This window comes from Rhyacophila brunnea, unplaced genomic scaffold (genome assembly GCF_057557595.1).
Source record: "Rhyacophila brunnea isolate RB1 unplaced genomic scaffold, BYU_Rbru_1.0 scaffold_7, whole genome shotgun sequence".
Taxonomy (NCBI): domain Eukaryota; kingdom Metazoa; phylum Arthropoda; class Insecta; order Trichoptera; family Rhyacophilidae; genus Rhyacophila; species Rhyacophila brunnea.
In genome coordinates this window covers 20,704,622-20,722,530 of record NW_028233339.1, presented here as the reverse complement: position 1 = coordinate 20,722,530, position 17,909 = coordinate 20,704,622, and the positions used below count along the sequence as shown (strand labels likewise).

Genomic DNA, 17,909 nt, shown 5'->3' with positions numbered 1-17,909 from the left:
GATTATGCTGTCTACACCGAGTCCTGAGAGTCCATCACTCCCTTTCTAGTATAGAGCAGTCGTTGATGACATGCCGCACAGTTTGAGATGTGTTGCCGTCACATGGACAACAGTCATCATCCCTCAATTTAAATCTTTTTAGATAAGCTCGCACCGCTCCATGGCCTGTTAGTGTGTGAGTTCGTGTGATATTTTTATGTTCCTGGAAAGAGTGATAGCAGAGTTTATGTTTGGAATAAATTTCTGTGTAATTGATCCTGTGGCGATTGTTGTGTATCTGTGGTTCCATAGCTTTATGCAACTAAAAATATTGCCCACTAACTTTATGTTTCGCATAAAAATATATATTTCAGTAATACATTCTCCAGGTTTTTCCCTAAGCACATAATTAAGTCAAACCAATATTTACTGGCAAGTTTTAGCTTCCCTAAGTCGATTATTCATGCCTTCTATCTTATTAGATTACCAGCGCGCCTAATGAGTTCTCGCACGTACTTATGGTTAGTTGTTGTACAGCCTTGGCAAGCATTTACAAATTATGACCCCTGACAGCTGGTGTAGGTCCAGCTGGTTGGGCATCACTACGGTAAGTACTCGATAAGCCCAACAAGCGGAGCATCATCAGCCGGCATAAATTATCAAGGCGTCAGTCGTCACGGGTCACGCTCGCATACAAACCCAAAGACGTCACACCACGCGAATATCGCGATAATTTTTCTTCTTCATTTTTTTATCTGCAATACAACGTGAAGTGAATATTAACGCAACCATTTGTATGAAAGTAGCGTGAATGGCTTACTCTATAGTGGCCTAACTTACCTACATGCACACTGACAAGACTGTCGTATTTAATTAACAACTTAAGTAAGCAATTGTTTATACCGATATTATTATGCATTTTGTATTTTTATTATGAAACATTTGTTAAATATATTGTTAAAATATCTTACTTACCCCTTTTGTATCTAGAACTTTAGAGATGCTCAATTAAATAAAAGTGATTTTAGTTACTTACACTAAGCTTTATCAGTCACACTTATTAGTTTTCATTGAACTCATAATACAATCTGCAGATGGTACTGGTTAGTTTTTAAATTTCAATTAAACCCTGCCTAACCAAACAATAATAATTTATGTATGCTATGAGGGATCCGACAAAAATAGTGCACACTTTTTCAGTCATACTTATTTGTTTTCATTGAATTAAGAATATGTACATATTACAGATGGTGTTCGATGGTTAGTTTTTTAAAATTCACGAACCCCTGTCTAAATTTGCCATTATCGATAAAAAATATTCTTATATCTATAAAATATCTTAATTTATGTACGGTTTAATGGCATATTTGTTGATATTTTATAGATATACGAATATTTTTTGACTATTATCTACTATGGCTTGGATTAGGCAGGACTCAAGTAATTAAATTTTAAAAACTAACAAACACTATCTACAGATTGTAGTTTAAGTCCAATGAAAACAAATTTATTTGACTTACAAAGCTTAGTGTGTACTATTTATGTCGGATCTTAGCAGCCTACCTCCACCCTTCATCACTGTTTTATACATATTTTCATTTTCTATATAAATCAATGTTTTTGTTTTTATGTAAGTATTGATAATTTTCGCTATATAACGTAAAACGAAACTATTATTCCATATTTCTTATCTATTAGGATTAGGTAATCAAAAATCATATTTAGTAAATTAAAAAAACCACGCAGACACGACTGAGTGTTTTATATTATTTTTACACTGATTTGCGTGTTAATTGCAATTATTGTACTGGCAGAATACAAAATGCATTATAACAAGTGCATTTTATTTCAAAGTTGCATTGTTGAACGCTTGAGAAGTGAACCAGCGATTTTTACAAATTGCACCGTGTAAATTTCTTGTTATATTTACATGCTACCTAAATAATATAACAGTATTTCTCACCACATCTGGCTTAATTGACTGTTTTACCAATTAGATTCACTGAGAGATTATGCCTTGGCTTTCACCCAAGACTTCGCTGATCAATATTAAAAGTCACATTCTAATCTTAAAAACAAAATCTAGATACATTTTTTTCATTATCCCGACGAAGGCTTCTTTCTGTTTTTCTGAAAGTGTCAGATAAAATAGTGTTGTTATGCATTAAATGGTATTTACAAATAAAAATATTGTATTCAATGAATATTATACAAGATTTGAAATAATACAATGTTCGTTATTAAATATTGATTGTATAATTTTATTAATTTGCATTTTTACAACAATCTAAGAAAAAAAATACACTAAATGGGACTTCTTAGTATCAGCACTTCAGGGTTTTTACCTAGAATTTTTTGTTATAAGTACCTACTGTGTTTAATTTCCGTGTATGGCGTGAATATGTTGATAGGTCTAAAAACATCAATTCCCAGGTCAGTTATTTGTGAGGTTGATTTTCTGTGGTAAATCAGGAATGTTTTTAAATTGTGTAGTGTGTTGAGAATTTACAAACATTTTACTTAAATTTAAAAACATACAAAAACATAATAAATAATCTGATTAACCACAGAAAGCCAAACTTTAAAATAGCTGCCCTAAGAATTGGTGTTTTTAGACTTATCAACATATTTACGCCATACATGGATTTATAATAATGAGTAACCAATCAGTCCCTGACTCTATGGTTAGAATAACATATTATGAACCATTGAGGCAGCGACGTAATAATAATATGTAGTCTTACTGGGCGTACGTGGGCGAAGTCGATGCGAACGCGATCGCGATGCGGTTTGAAGCGATACGATCCAAAATTATGCGAAGCGGCATCGTTTTCCTACGTGTAGCTGAGTCACCAGCTGTCACCATCGCACATTTATACAATTTGTTTATTACCATGGTAACGCCTAAAAATATTTAGATGTATGTAAATAAATACCTCCTATGTTTATTATACAATTGTTACATTGGCGACGCCTACACCGCCGCGCAAAAATGTCAAACCGTTTGATCGCGTCGCTGAAGCCCCGTACCGCTTCGCACCGCTCGCCGGGTATTATCTGCACGTAGGCCACTACAGGTGGCGTTGACTGTTTGATATTTTCGTGCCGCACCGCGTCGCGTCGCATTCGTATTGACTTCGCTCACGTAAGACGCCGTGTTACAGAATAATACTGATTCATACCAAAATATTTTGGTATGGTGATTCGTCATTAAAGGGTTAATCGGCCATTGCCCAAGGCATTGTATCAAACTCAAAACATGACAATAAATAAATATTTAATCGAGTAAACAATAACAACTTAAATTATCTATTGCATATATGCCTTGTTAATAATTATCGATTTCATTAGTTAATTCTATTGGCGAATGAGTGCAGTAGGTATAATATGTGTAGCTATTATATATTTACATTTTACGTTCAGTAGTCTACAATGAGGTGTTTGTATTGCCGGATCAAGCAAACAAAATGTGTACTTTACGTTTGCCTATTATAAGTGATTGAATTAGCCAGTACTGTGATCGGACTGTCAGTAGAAACTTGTCTTTAGTTCTAGTTTGTATGTAATGTATGCTGTTCTTTGTTTAAATTATTTAAATATGAATATTTATGTTATAACTTATAACTAACATCTATATTGTGTCTATCAACGATCATTTGATTATCCATAGTAGAGTTTTCAAGTCAGTGAATCGAAAGTGAAATTTAACAATAATACGTGTAACGATTTTGAACTGATAACGAGAAAAAACATGTTCTTGAAAGTGAACTACTATTGTCTTTTTTATAATACTTAGTAGACAGTTTTAGCTTTTGGATAGATCAAACATCTTAATATTTTGATAGACTGCCATAATTCTGCCTAGAAACCTGTTATAATTATATATTCTTTTTGTGCTATATCCGTCAGCGGATATCGGTGATGATTTTGCCAATCTGGTTCTGTTCTGATCAGGCTGGTCTGTGGCAACTGCCAGGTTTAGAGACGTGGAGACCCGATGCACTGAATGATTTTGAGGCCACCCATGAATTAAAGATTTAAATAAACACAATAAAAAAACTAGTACAGATAATGTCAATGTATTTTTCCTAAAATCACACTCTTAAATTAAAAACAATTATTAATGAAGATGATAGCGACTGATGACACATAATAAAATTAGTGGTTTATCTTTTGTGTATAGATACGTGTCTGTTTGAGTGGTTATGCTATAATTTTGTTTTGTTTTGTGTAACGTTATATAGGTACTCAATTTATGAGAAATTCGCATCTTTTTAAGATTTTTATGTAAGTTAATAATTTTATGACCGATTTGGACTGTTTCGAGGCCCCCTTTTAATGTCTTCGGACGTATCGATTGCGTAATCTGCGGCAATGAAAATCGTCGCCGGATAGAGCTCGAAACGAAAACAATACTCGGATTTCTTAACAAGGATGGGTTTCTTCTCGCTTACCGGAAATGCTCCATTGAATATGAGATTGAGAAATTGTTACTTCTATGAGTGGTCAAAGTACGCTAGCTAGCTTTTTAGTTTTAAATTATTTGATTATATTTTTGGGACTTTCTCGATATCTTGTATACGATATTTCATAGTAGGTAGTTACATACGTCACGTTTATTTAATTTATATAAAATGATTTAAATAACTTTCAGTGAATTGAACGAAATATCTAGTGATTACTACGGCGGTGAAGAAGTATAGAATTTATGTACTTAACCTAATCACTGAATTATGGTTTTAATTGAATTTAAATATGTATGTAAGTAGTTAGTTTGATTAATGATATCCGAGATTTATTGCTGTATTTTAATTAACATCTGCTAATTATAAAGCTACTAAATTCATGTGAGTATCAAAGAAAGCTGAACTAAATTTAATAATAATAATAATTAATGTTTCTACCTTAGTTGAGGCATGGTCTAAATCTAAAAAGATCGTGACTAGGCGATGCGCGGATTGCGGGTCGCGGGTGTAAATGACGCATGCCGAACGAAATATAATTTGTCATATAAATCCAATATGCGTCCATTTTATGTTCTGTTTATTGTTCTATTAGTAACAATAATAATATATTAATTGACATGTTTTATTTTTCAAGTAAATGTGTAACGTTTTAGTCATCTTTACACGATTTAAGAATTAATACCCCCGTTGCCATCACGAAACAAATTGACGTATTCACACCTCGACGTTTGCTCTCCGACTGCCAGCGAGTCCCAAAATTTCGTCGCGCCTATAGTTGAAAATTATTTTCCGTTTCACTGAAGTATCGTCTTAAGCGTCGTGGTTCCCAGGTTCGAATCCTGGAACACACTGATTAGTAAAATTTTATATTTCGAGCGTTTTGTATATTTTTTATAACAAACAAAAAAAAATCGTAGTATAAATTTAAATTGATTGGCAATAATTATGTAATAGTGAAATGATTAAATTTTGTATAATATTAGCTATATGTATTGTAGTTTCGCCGTGTAAATATTATCGTTCGTAATTAAAAATAATCAAAGATTCGTCATAATATCAAAGTTTAGGTCGTAGTAATTGTCGAAGATTATCAACATCGATATGGTTCAATGATTGATTGTGTATTAACTAGTGATTATTTTTAATTAAATAACAAATCCTGAAATCTTTTAATAAGTAGATTGTGAACTAATCCATGCGTCTAATTCATATTACATTTTTGCTCATTCTTAATAAAAACTTGGTGCACAATCTTTCTTTTCACGTGTTATGTAATTATTTTTTTTTACTGCTGTGATAGTCTTTGACCTCTTCCAGTTAGAATAAAATATATATAAGTATAAGTGAGTAAGTAAAATAAACTATTCTTATGTAGGTACCAAAGGTTACCAATGCAATAATGTTATTATAATATTATTATGGGATTTGAGATTCGACAGTGGTATCAGTACTCGAAATTGACGGAACGCAACGGTTGGAGCTACGGTTTGCGTAATTCTCGAGACTACTGCTCCGTCTCGTAGAAAAATTTAAAATGACGCTACGCATAAAGATATTAATTAAAAAAATTTTATAACCTTCAATAACAAACGTAAGATGACATGTACTCTTATTTCTACAAACAAAAATAATATATTGTGTTATTTTGCTCATTAAAACAATATCAACACGTAATTACCAACATGTTACCTGCAGTAGTAATAATAATTAATGATTGATATAGCCTGATATAGGTACCTATATATAGATGCATGCATGTTTAGTTACTATAACTAATTAAAAACATACATTCTGATAAATTAGAATTTTGTACCTACCATTCCATAGTATTCCAAGATTTGTCTTCCGACATCTTCAATGTGTGTGTATATTGTAATATATTAACTAATTTATATAATTAAACGATTGTAAATAGTACATTATAATGTATACATACAAAACAGTAGCGTCACGTGGGGGTAGACAAACCAAGCACTGCTTATATGCAGCAGACAAATGAAGGAATAATAATAATACCATTTTGACAGCATATTTCGTAAACAATTGTTGTTTTTGCCTGAGGCCCTGAAAAACATTGCCTGCCCAAATATTTAGTAGTATTGAGTATCAGATGTTACAAGACTGTGATGTTCCATTTTTTCGTCTAAGGTAGATATATATATATACATATAAAGTATTTCACAAAAAAACTCGCAAACATTAATATTTTTAGAAAATTATCGAGCGGTCCGGTTCATAAACTTTTATTTTTCGAGCGCTGACTGGATACAGACAGTTCAGTCAATAATTCGGTTTGTTAAAATCAAAACAAGAACCATACAGCGATGAAGCAAGCTTATTTAAAATGTGTTGAAAATCTAAATTGTTTTTTTTAATACAATTGTTAAGTCAACATCGATTAAAATAATATGCCCACGGTCAGTCACAATAAAAAATCAGGAAGGTAAATAAATTATTACAATATGTATAAAAACTATTTAAGTATGTAGATAGATACATACACTTCAATTATAAAAAAAAGTAATGTCTCAATGTAATATTTTATTTAAACGTAACATTATAAAACGATGAATACACAGGAGCATCATAAAAATGGTAATCAATCAAATTTATTTATTTTACATATAATGAACATAACAAATTATAAATTCAAAGCGTTCACGACATGACATAAAATAAGTGTTAATAATTTTTAAAAATAAAAATACAGGGAATAAGTAATAAAATAAGAAATAAAACAAGAAAATAAATAAAATAAGTAACAAAATAAAAGTAGATGGAAGCACACAGAGTGAACTTTGATAGACCCTATCTTAAAAACTTATAAAACAACGTCCACCTGAATTCACCCTCACGTAAGTGGAATATATCAATATCCGAAGCGATTTCATTAAACATGGTTACTGCCCACCCAATTGGCATTACTAATTAATATATATATAATAATATTATAACATAATTATTGCAGGAAATATGTACCTACTAATAATTTACTGCAGTAATAAACAGTAAACTAATTTAATGCAGCAACCATTCTTTCCCAAGCTATGTACTATTTTTTGGGGATTGATACGACGCCCTGTATATTTTCCACACAATTATCCGAACCGATTAAATTGAAAAATTATTACAAGATAAAAATAACTTTTTATATACAACGTTTTTAAATTTTCTGTTGAATCATACAAACTTGACTTGACTAGCTTAAACGATCAAAAAAATTGTACTTGATAGAAATAATACTGAAATGTCATTTTGATTTCCATAGTAACGCACGTATATATTAATAATTTAGTTGCTATGACCCCAGACCCCTAGCAACCAAAAATAGTGGATTGGATTACGGATTTCTTCCGAAATAACTTTTCATACAAAACAGAATTAACTGAAAATGAATTCAATTCTACTTAAAGATGGCTAAAAGTATTTAAAGAATGCATTGGCATCGTGTTCTGACATATTCTAAAAGTTTCAAACGTCTAGCTAGTCGGGAAGTTAGTTAAAAATCGATTGCAAGATTTGTACTGGATAAACAACCACCGGAAAAATAAGAATACGACCTAATAAAAACGTTGTAAAATAATAAACCCTATTCATTCTTCCCTATATTATTATTTAAAAAATACTTTGCTGGACGATCCGGGTTTTATGGATTTTCCTGATAATCCGGGGGTGCCGCTCGTTTCTTATGACTTAGCTATAAAATACAAATGTATTTTTATAAAAATCTTTTTTTTTTCTCAATATATATTCCTGCTATCTGCTATCTTCGTTTGTCATCAATGTTCTTAATTGTATAACAATATTATTATAGTGTGCCTAAGTGCATTTATATATTTTATCAGTAGGTATTATATGTTTATTTTCACTTGCTTCAACTTCACTTTGATGCGTACAAAATGTAATAAAAGTCACAGCTTATACTTACGGTGCTCATTTTTTTCTTATTTTGTTCATTATACCAGAGTTTCCCAATCAATGTGCCGCGAGAAATTGGGTAGTGTACCTACCCCAAGATATTTTTTTTAATAAAATAGTGTCGACTCAACGACTGAGTTGAACAGAAAAGTTTTATGAGCTAAAACATGAATAGCAATATTTTTTTATGTACTTAATACATATTCATTCGCACAAACCCCTACATGACTGACACAAAATTATGTAAATAGTAAGTAGGTATATATAAATTTTAGCTGAATTACAAAACTATAAATAAATTATATTAACTTATAAAGTTAATTGCAGTGAAATTCGTAGGTAAAGTTCCGCCCCTTTCCGTTTTTAGTCTCAATTTTTATTTAAATTAATCTCCTACAAAATTTTATTATTCGCCCACGACAGCCGAGTGGGTAACGTATCGGCCTATAATATCGCGGGGATCGGGTTTGAATCCCGAGTCTGGCAAAAAATCACATGTTGCTTTTCAATGTGTGTTTGGATTCAATAGTATGGACCTAATAGGTTGAGTAAAAACCTGTCAATCCACTCTGTAGATACCCATAATGATAGCTGACAAAAGATGTTAAGTCGATAAATAAAGACATGTAGTGTTAACAACGGATTATGTTTTTATATATACATTTGTATGCTAGAAAAAAAATTCAAGCTTATCCGATATAATATAAAACATGCACATAAAGCACAAAGAATTTAGGATTATGCATGATTTTAGAGGGCATGTCAAACTTTCAAATTGCATTTGCTCCATAACATGATTTCGAGACTTACCAACTTTTGGCAGTAACCAACGATATGTCTGAGTGGTATACATACGAAGAAAATCTTTAAAATTCTGATGTACATACGTATGTATGTATTTACCAAAGACTTTAAATACCATCCGACCTTTTTTGTATTTACAAATATTTTCACGGAATATTTTCTCAACAGTTACATTAAATAAAATTTTATATGTGGATTATCAATCAAATGTGACTAATTTTACGTTACTTTTTTTCATGTGAAATATCAATTTTTCAAATTACCCCTCTCTTGATACTCGTACTCATTACTTATAACTTATTGTACAACATAATTATTATATTATCACGTCATATTAGTAAATATAAAGGAAAATAGAGAGTGAACCATTTAAAATACGAGACTGATAAACCCTTTATCGTTGTATTTTACTAGAATAATGGCTATTTGCAGTACATTTGACAGGAACAGGATGTCATAATATGCAATATAATCTGGTAATAATATTTTTTTTTTGATTATCACAAACATGACTCGAATAAATAATTTCTAACTAAAGCATTGTGGATAAGAAATGAACATTCTATAAAAAAATGTTAAAAAAAATTGTTTACAATTGACATGGAATTGGAATGACAAAAGAAATGGCGTATTTCAAAAAAACACTACCTTATACTTAGGTCAATAATTATTATAAAGCAATCATTATTCGTAGAATGTTTATTACACTTCTTGAATGTTCAAAAACATAGCTTACAATTAGTATCTTTAGAATTATCTTCAAATGTGTTAATCTTGCCCATTTTTTGAATAATAAAATGCCTAATTCTTGTCAAAAAGTAGATAACCAACATCAGCACGTTATGCTTGTTTGTTTCACTTGACGCCATCTTGATTACGATGATCCGCCAACTTACATCGATACGAGGGAACGTTCCTTTCGATATAATTGTTCAACATTCAACATACAGTAGAACGACAAAAATCGCCACGTAAGAACACGACAATAGAGAATAGAATATAGAAGGAAAACTCTTTTGCAATGCTTTTGATTTTGGAATGCCATTGACGTCACATGGTGGTGGTCAAGTCAAGCACTGAATTAAGGCTTTTGACAGAATGCTTTGCGGGAACGACAAGATTTTTCGCCTGCGGTGCTCTTAAATGTAAGGATTGTCTGAATATTGCTATGGCTATTACATGTGTTTATCATACATAGGTTTAAAGATCTGTATGATATTTTCCGTAAATGATATCTACATATTCAAGAAGCAATAATAGTAAATATTGACTTCTGTCAGGGCTCGAAATGGAACGGAACGCACCGGAGCGCCGTTCCGGCTCGTGAAATTTGTAAAATTATCGCTCCGTCTCGTGGAAAAAATATATTGACCGTCTGAGCTAGATAGGCCATAGAATAGAAAATCTGACACATTTATTTTTATAAAATACACATACGATTTGATGACTATGTAAATATCTTCAGAAAATTTGTCGAGCGCTCCGGTTCGTAAACTTTTCCATTTCGAGCGCTGACTTCTGTCATTTATTGTCCGTCAATGTGCGTAAATATGTACCTACTGTGTTTTTCCACGAATATATGTATTTTACACATTGTGAGTTTAAAAAAATAACAAAGCATAAAACAATCAATCAACACGTAAAATCCTGGGAAAACAGTCAAAAATAGCTGTATTTTTAACATTCATTGGGAGATTATTTCATAAGCAACGAAAATTGGGCTCCAAACATGTCAGCGCTTCTGATCTCCGTGTACCTAAAATCGCCAGGTGTCAATCCAGGACTACTCACACGTGACATCACTGGCAATCCAATGAAACGATTATCTAAGGTTTTAAGTTATAACGTTATTGTATAGCCAGATAGTATTTTTTCTCCTGGAATCAGATCATCAATAATTATTAATGTATTAGATATTGCCAGATATAAAACAAGAGTGATTTATAATCCGTTTATAATATATAAATTATGTTTATTATGTTTTAATACATTCTTTGGTTGTTTTGTGAAACATAGAAACGTTAATTATTGGAGTGTAAATAAATTATTGTTTGTGTGTGATAAGTGTATAAATAAAAAATAGTGTAACAATGAAGGCAATGCTGGTGATATTGATGCTTGGATGCGGGATTATAATGCCTGCATTCATCCAGGCAGAGGAATCTGTTATCCTCGTCGTCAACGCAGATGAGAACATAACTACTACTTCAACCACAACCACCACGGTGAGTATTAACATTAAATTGATTTAGAACATACTCTTATTCTTTTTCGGATATTTCCACCTCTTAGTTGTTAAATATGGACACAACACGGCGCCTCAAGAATCCTTGTCGCTCGCCAGTCTTCTTGCATTTTCCCAGGTCATGCCAGCATCCCACAACGTGCGCCGTCTACACTGGTATTTACCACACCGGAGGTGCTTTTTCACTCTCAGCGTTATGAGAGGCTGTTATAACCGCTCTTTTCTCCCCTAGCTAGGTATCCCAACAGTTACAAACATTACGTTTGTTAAATAATTATGGCATATTCATAAAAATATGTTTTAATTAAAAGAAAAACTTTGAAACCAAGGATAACTAGATATAAATCAATCTAGCGAACATGCAGAATTCTATGAGAGATTATTTTTTGCCAGTCACGGACTGACTTTCGGTCTGGTTTCTTGTAGTCCCATGTATGATTAAAAAATGTAAAATGAATGATAAATCTCAAAAAGTATATGAGTATTTTATCTAATTCATATTATTGCTCTGGTATTTTTGTGACCAGCGGTAGTTTTCGCGAATCAAAAATTTTATGTCATGTTGTCAGGGCTCGAAATGGACAAATTAATTTGACCATCTGAGCTAGATAGGTCATATTACAAAAAATCTAACGCACTTATTTTTATAAAATATACATCAAATTAGATAATTATGTTAATATTTTCGGAAAAATATTTAGCGTTCCGTTTCGCAAAATTTTCCATTTCGTGTGCTGTATGTTTTTACGTGTACATTGTTATGATAGGTCGTTATAAAGATTTATTGATATAAATTATGTAACAAAATTACTTCTTCAGCAATATTTTTATTGTCCATTTAGAAGCTTTTGCGGGTGATAGCAAAGTGCTAAATAATATAATACATACGCATGAAAATCATATTAAATAGTAAATGTATGATTTATTTACCATTAGTATTTAAATGTATCATAAAATTGCCATTGTCAGTTTATACTGTTTTATGGTAAGTCAACTGGCTTCTTATCCTGCTTTGCCTGATGAAGAATTGCTTATTTTATGATATAAATATAAAAATAAAATAACCTTTTATCATACAGAGCAATTTGAACATCCGTTAACAAGAAAAAAAATGAAAAGCCATATATTCAAAAGTTTTTAAAAAAAAAATTAAAACTTCTTCTAAAAAATATTTTCACGAATAAACCACAATCTTAAAAACCTTCAATATGTTTTACACCCAGTTAAAATTTCAAATGATTTATTTGTTGTATTTTTAGGAAAGGCATATAAGAGAATTTATTATAGACTATGAGCGAGACACGTTTCTGATGGATGGCAAGCCCTTTCGGTTCGTCGCTGGATCTTTCCATTATTTCCGCGCCCCTCATCAGTACTGGAGAGACAGGCTCAGGGCGATGAGAGCGGCCGGTCTCAATGCTGTCACCACGTAAGTTATCCATTCTTCCTGAAGTCTATAAATATAAATAACAATATAAGCTTGAGCTCATTTCTGTTCAGAGTCGACTCAACAAACCAGGGCACTGAGAATGGGAACTACTACTATGTACCAGTGGTGAAGGGTGAATTTTGGAAAGAGATATGATGTGAAGATCTGAGAAAAAGAGCACACATGCCAGACATACTTACGAGAAATAAGAAGATAATACGATATTACTCCTCATGACAACGTCACACTAATTCAATAAAAACTCACTGACGACATAAAATTGAGCGATGAGTTTAGATTAGGTATTTTTCAAAACATTTATACACATCAAAAATCGTACATAAAACGTACATAAAATTTTTTTTTATTTTTAAAAACAATCTATATTAATTCTTAAGATGCGATTAAACACCATAGAAATGATTTTTTTTAAATTATCCAATTATTAATTATTTTGGACAAAATGCAGTCATGACAAAATATTATGCGCGAAGGTTTTAGGCTCTGCGATAGGAGCCCACCATATTTCATACAATTCGATAGACTGTCTGAGGTTACGTGACGTAAATTCCATACGAAAATATATTACAATTCCTTGACAAATAATCCGACATTTATTTACGTCAAGACAGATGACACGCCGTGGTATATTTTAATCTGTATAATAAATTCCTACATAACGACATCTGTCGTTGGTAAATTAAATTATTTTTATAGAATATAAAATAATCAAGTGATCATAAATAAATATCTACGTCAATATGTAATTAAAAAATATTTTTCTTAAGAAGGTAGCCTTGTATAATCGCCTAGTATGGTGTCTTCGCCACTGTTATGTAACTACATTTTCCCTTGTCTGGAGATACATGTGATGGGAATCTATCCACATGCTTTGGCACATTTTCTTAATGAAGTCATTCCAGTCAAAGCATTCTTGGATCCATTGATCGGCGTACCTACCTGGACCTACCTACGGCAAACAAAATAATCATTATTTTGTCGTAAAATATTCATTAATTAATTCATAATTATTAATATTATAAAGTAGTATTCACAACGATACACAGAGCGTGCTGAACATTTTGCTAAAAACACAATCCAGAAAGAAAAAGTTATTTATAACAAAATATAGATGCCATGGTTTTTAATTTTTTGAAACTACACGATCATTTTTGTTGTAATTATTATAATAATATACCTACGTAGGTACATTGTACTTTTCACGGATTTATATCTTTTCGCAATCAGGTCGGCCACAAATTTTGGGGGGTACAAAAAACAACTTATTATCCATTATATAATATCAATACGTATATTTTACATACATATATAGGTACTATATTTTGTTTTTTTTTTTGCCTGGAGCATCATTTATCATTTTTTTTATATCCAATTGTCATCGGTGCAATCACAATCTTGGAAACGATATCTCGGCTTGCCAATAAAATAAAATTAGTTGTAGGTATTTTTATGTCTCGAAGAATATGTTTGTTTTTAAAAAGAGTCGCACCAATTGATCAATGTTGTCAGTTGTTATCAAGTGGGCGACTTGTTTTCTTTATTCGTATTTAATATTCAAATTATAACGTAATAGGTACTTATTTATAACAAAATAGAATATTTAATCGAACACAGGAGGATCTTGACAATGAAATGACAATCGACAAACCGTGAAAGTGATGTGTAAACTGTAAAGCCTAGTACTCACGTACGTTCTTGCTTGACGGTTTCGCTCGATCGAGCATGTTGACTTGGAAGCATGGTCGTCGTTGCGTCCACACAGTCGAGCAACTCGACACAAGACGCTCTGAGGCCACTTTCGCACTGCCACAACTTCGACCACGAGTAAGAGCGAGGCCACACGAGTCTTTCCGGTGCGTCCTCACTCCCTCACTCAAATTACATCGAGAAAGAATTACGGACTTTCAATCTTTTTCAGATAGCGCAATTTGTTCGATGTCGAACAAAAAACCATCGAGCCAGATGGTACACACGTTGAGGCATGTTGGAATGGGCGTAAAACCATCAAGCAAGAACGTGCGTGTGTTCTTACTAATCTTACTATAAGGACTCACCACTAAACTCGCTCTGATTATGTGTTTTTTTCTACCCTTTCTTTTAACTGACGCCTTGTGAGGTCTGAGAGGAAGACCTCGGTTTGCTGACTTATAATTTCTAGAGTTGGGTCTTGTGAGTACATTAATACCCTTTCCCTCAAGCAATCTAAGTATTGAGCTGTTGAATTTACATTTACCTTCGCTTTTCAAACAAGTCTTTCGAGGGAAAACAGTTAAGAGAAACCTTCTTCCGAATATTGTCCTTATGGGTCCGATAAACAAAAAGTTCACCTTTTGTCGGGATGTTCGGCTTGAAATTATGATCTTGTATGGATCATTTTATAGCATCAAAGATGTTCGCCCAGTCTCTCCTAGGGGGTCATGATATATTGGGATAATATGTCAATTTGATTGTTGATAGGCTTTCCCCATTAGCATGCAAGCCATTACTTTTATTTTTGCCAGAAGATATTAACCTTCAGATTTGTAATTGCTTTATTATTCACACGTGTTTATCTACTTGGTTTACTTAGCCAGAGATAGGAGACAGAGGTACAAAACAGTACCTATACAGAAAAAAATCTCAAAGCGACTTCACTAGAAAGTTTAGTAACATATTTAAAGTTAGTTTCCTGTCGTCTGAAACTTGGCACATTTGCGCTATTTTTGACTGTTCAACGTCCTCTTACAATATAATATAATTCATAAAGTTGTACAAACTTACTTACTACCTAACAACCTAACTCTGGTTTCGTTAATTTATTTTTGGGAGCTCCGGAGTCCCTAGGCTAGCCCCTTTAACTCTGTGGCAAATCCGGTTCTGTAATCGCAATCAACTTGCACTCATATCTACCCTGGGGTTTCTTCGCTGCTTTCTGCACTGTCTTAGCCGGAGCCCATCGTCTCGGTCATTGGCCTTACAGGCTTCCATTGATGACTAGCTTTTCGAAATTATATACCTACGACAACATCTTTTTATATGGTTTTTACTCATTTACAATCAAGTGAGAGACTTAAAATTTGGTACAAAAGCCTCAAAATAATGATTTTTTTTCTTTAGTTACGTGGAATGGAGTTTTCACGAGCCTGAATGGAGACAGTACCACTGGACTGGTGATCGAGACATCGCGAAATTTATAGAAATCGCTCAGGAAGAAGACCTCTATGTTATCCTGCGACCCGGACCATACATATGTGCTGAACGTGACTTGGTATTACATTAAAATAATAATAATTAGTGTAACATTATAACGAACACCGGTGAGGTGGATTAAAAGGTAAATAAATTCATTGGAAAATCCTTATCATCCGTCACAAGGCCTGCAGATGATAATATGTCCATATATCTATACCTATATAGTATATGGAGAAAGCCGATATAGACTTTGGCGCTCTTCCAGAGTGATATAATAATAATACTTATGAATTCTTGCACGAACTAGGAATTCAAAACAATCAAAACAATCAAAATATATTTTTAATTACATTTTAAACTATCATGATGATTATATTGTGACAATTTGTTGAAAATTTTAGGGTGGGTTTCCATATTGGCTAATCACAAAATATCCTGGCATAAAACTTAGAACGAGCGACGAAGGTTTGTACCTGTCCATCATTTTTATTTCATTAATCTATTAAAATTATTAATAAACCATTTCATTTATTCCACGAATAATTTACAAGATTTTGAGAATGTAACATTCCATAATATATTGAACATACAAAACTTGAAAACAACTCAGATATATTCCCGCTAGAAAAAATCTTATTTGAAAAAAATACGATGCTCGACGGGATTTGAACCAGTATAACCAACCACTGGTATCGCGCCAACTGTGCATTAACCAATTATTATGCTATGAGCCTCCCATCTAATTACGACGATTTAAACTAGAAGGTTATACAAGAAATGCTTATCAAATTGCGTTATTCTTGTATTATTGACTATCGGTTTTTGTGTATTAGAACAAGGAATATTAATTACCTTAATTACTTACCGACGCTCGGCTCTCGCCAAATATTTTAATTGGTTAATGCACAGAGTGCGCGATACCAGTGGTTATACGGGTTCAAATCCCGTCATAGCATCATATTTTTTTCAAATATGATTTTTTCTGGTGTATATATATCTGAGGAGTTTTCAAGATATGTAGGTACATATATTAAAATTATTTTTACTTGTTATTTGTTGGTTATTCGTAGTGCCAGTAGGTATCAGCCATAATTTTGGGTTTTATTTGTTACAGATTACAAGTCAGAAGTGACTGGATGGTATGACCAGTTGATGAAAAGATTGTATCGATTTTTTTATGGCAATGGTGGACCAATTATAATGATTCAAGTAAGTTCTTAATTTTGTAATAGAATCAGTATTTATAAACAACCTATGCTATTATAAATTAAAGCGAATTATACAATAATGTAATCCTTAGGCATTGCCACGAAATGGTTGTGAACAGAGAATTGTACTTACTCCAAATACTTTTATCAGGATGCCACTGCGGCCCGCATCGACCGCGAAATAATATGACCAGTACCAAATGATTTAACTATATTAATTTAAAAACTCCTACTTTTCAGGTGGAAAATGAATATGGTAGCTACGAAGCATGTGACAAGCGCTACATGTCATGGCTGGCGCAGCTTACGGAAACCTGGAGTCGCGGAGCCGCAGTTCTCTTCACAACTGATGGCAATGGAGAGAATTACCTGAAGTGTGGAACCACGCCTGGTGTTTATCCAACCATCGATTTTGGACCATGTATGTTACACATTAGTATGGTGCATTCGAACTATTGTGAATTTCACTTACTTACAAGAATGAACCAGCTAAAAAAATAAACGATTATAATTATTACATACTTGGTGTGACAAAAAACGGAGACCTACGTTTACTTCGAATAGTACATACCTATACAAACAATTTTATTGCCTGCACGATTAATTTATCCGTACGTTCAACATATTGGCCGTGCACACAATTTTCCTAACATCGCCAAAAATAGTAT

The 17,909-nt window shown here is 32.6% G+C and overlaps 1 protein-coding gene across 1 annotated transcript in view; it reads left to right on the top strand.

The window, feature by feature from the left end:
- The first annotated feature begins 3,435 nt into the window (after nucleotides 1–3,435).
- The window catches only part of r (carbamoyl-phosphate synthetase 2, aspartate transcarbamylase, and dihydroorotase rudimentary), a 101,440-nt gene continuing 86,966 nt past the window's right edge, over nucleotides 3,436–17,909 (top strand). Inside the window, exons 1-7 of the mRNA XM_085957615.1 lie at nucleotides 3,436–3,546; nucleotides 11,184–11,392; nucleotides 12,672–12,841; nucleotides 15,959–16,109; nucleotides 16,435–16,498; nucleotides 17,148–17,242; nucleotides 17,482–17,662. Coding sequence (XP_085813741.1) covers nucleotides 11,258–11,392; nucleotides 12,672–12,841; nucleotides 15,959–16,109; nucleotides 16,435–16,498; nucleotides 17,148–17,242; nucleotides 17,482–17,662 — 796 coding nt within the window. The 5' untranslated portion in view covers nucleotides 3,436–3,546; nucleotides 11,184–11,257. The remainder of the gene's footprint in view (nucleotides 3,547–11,183; nucleotides 11,393–12,671; nucleotides 12,842–15,958; nucleotides 16,110–16,434; nucleotides 16,499–17,147; nucleotides 17,243–17,481; nucleotides 17,663–17,909) is intronic.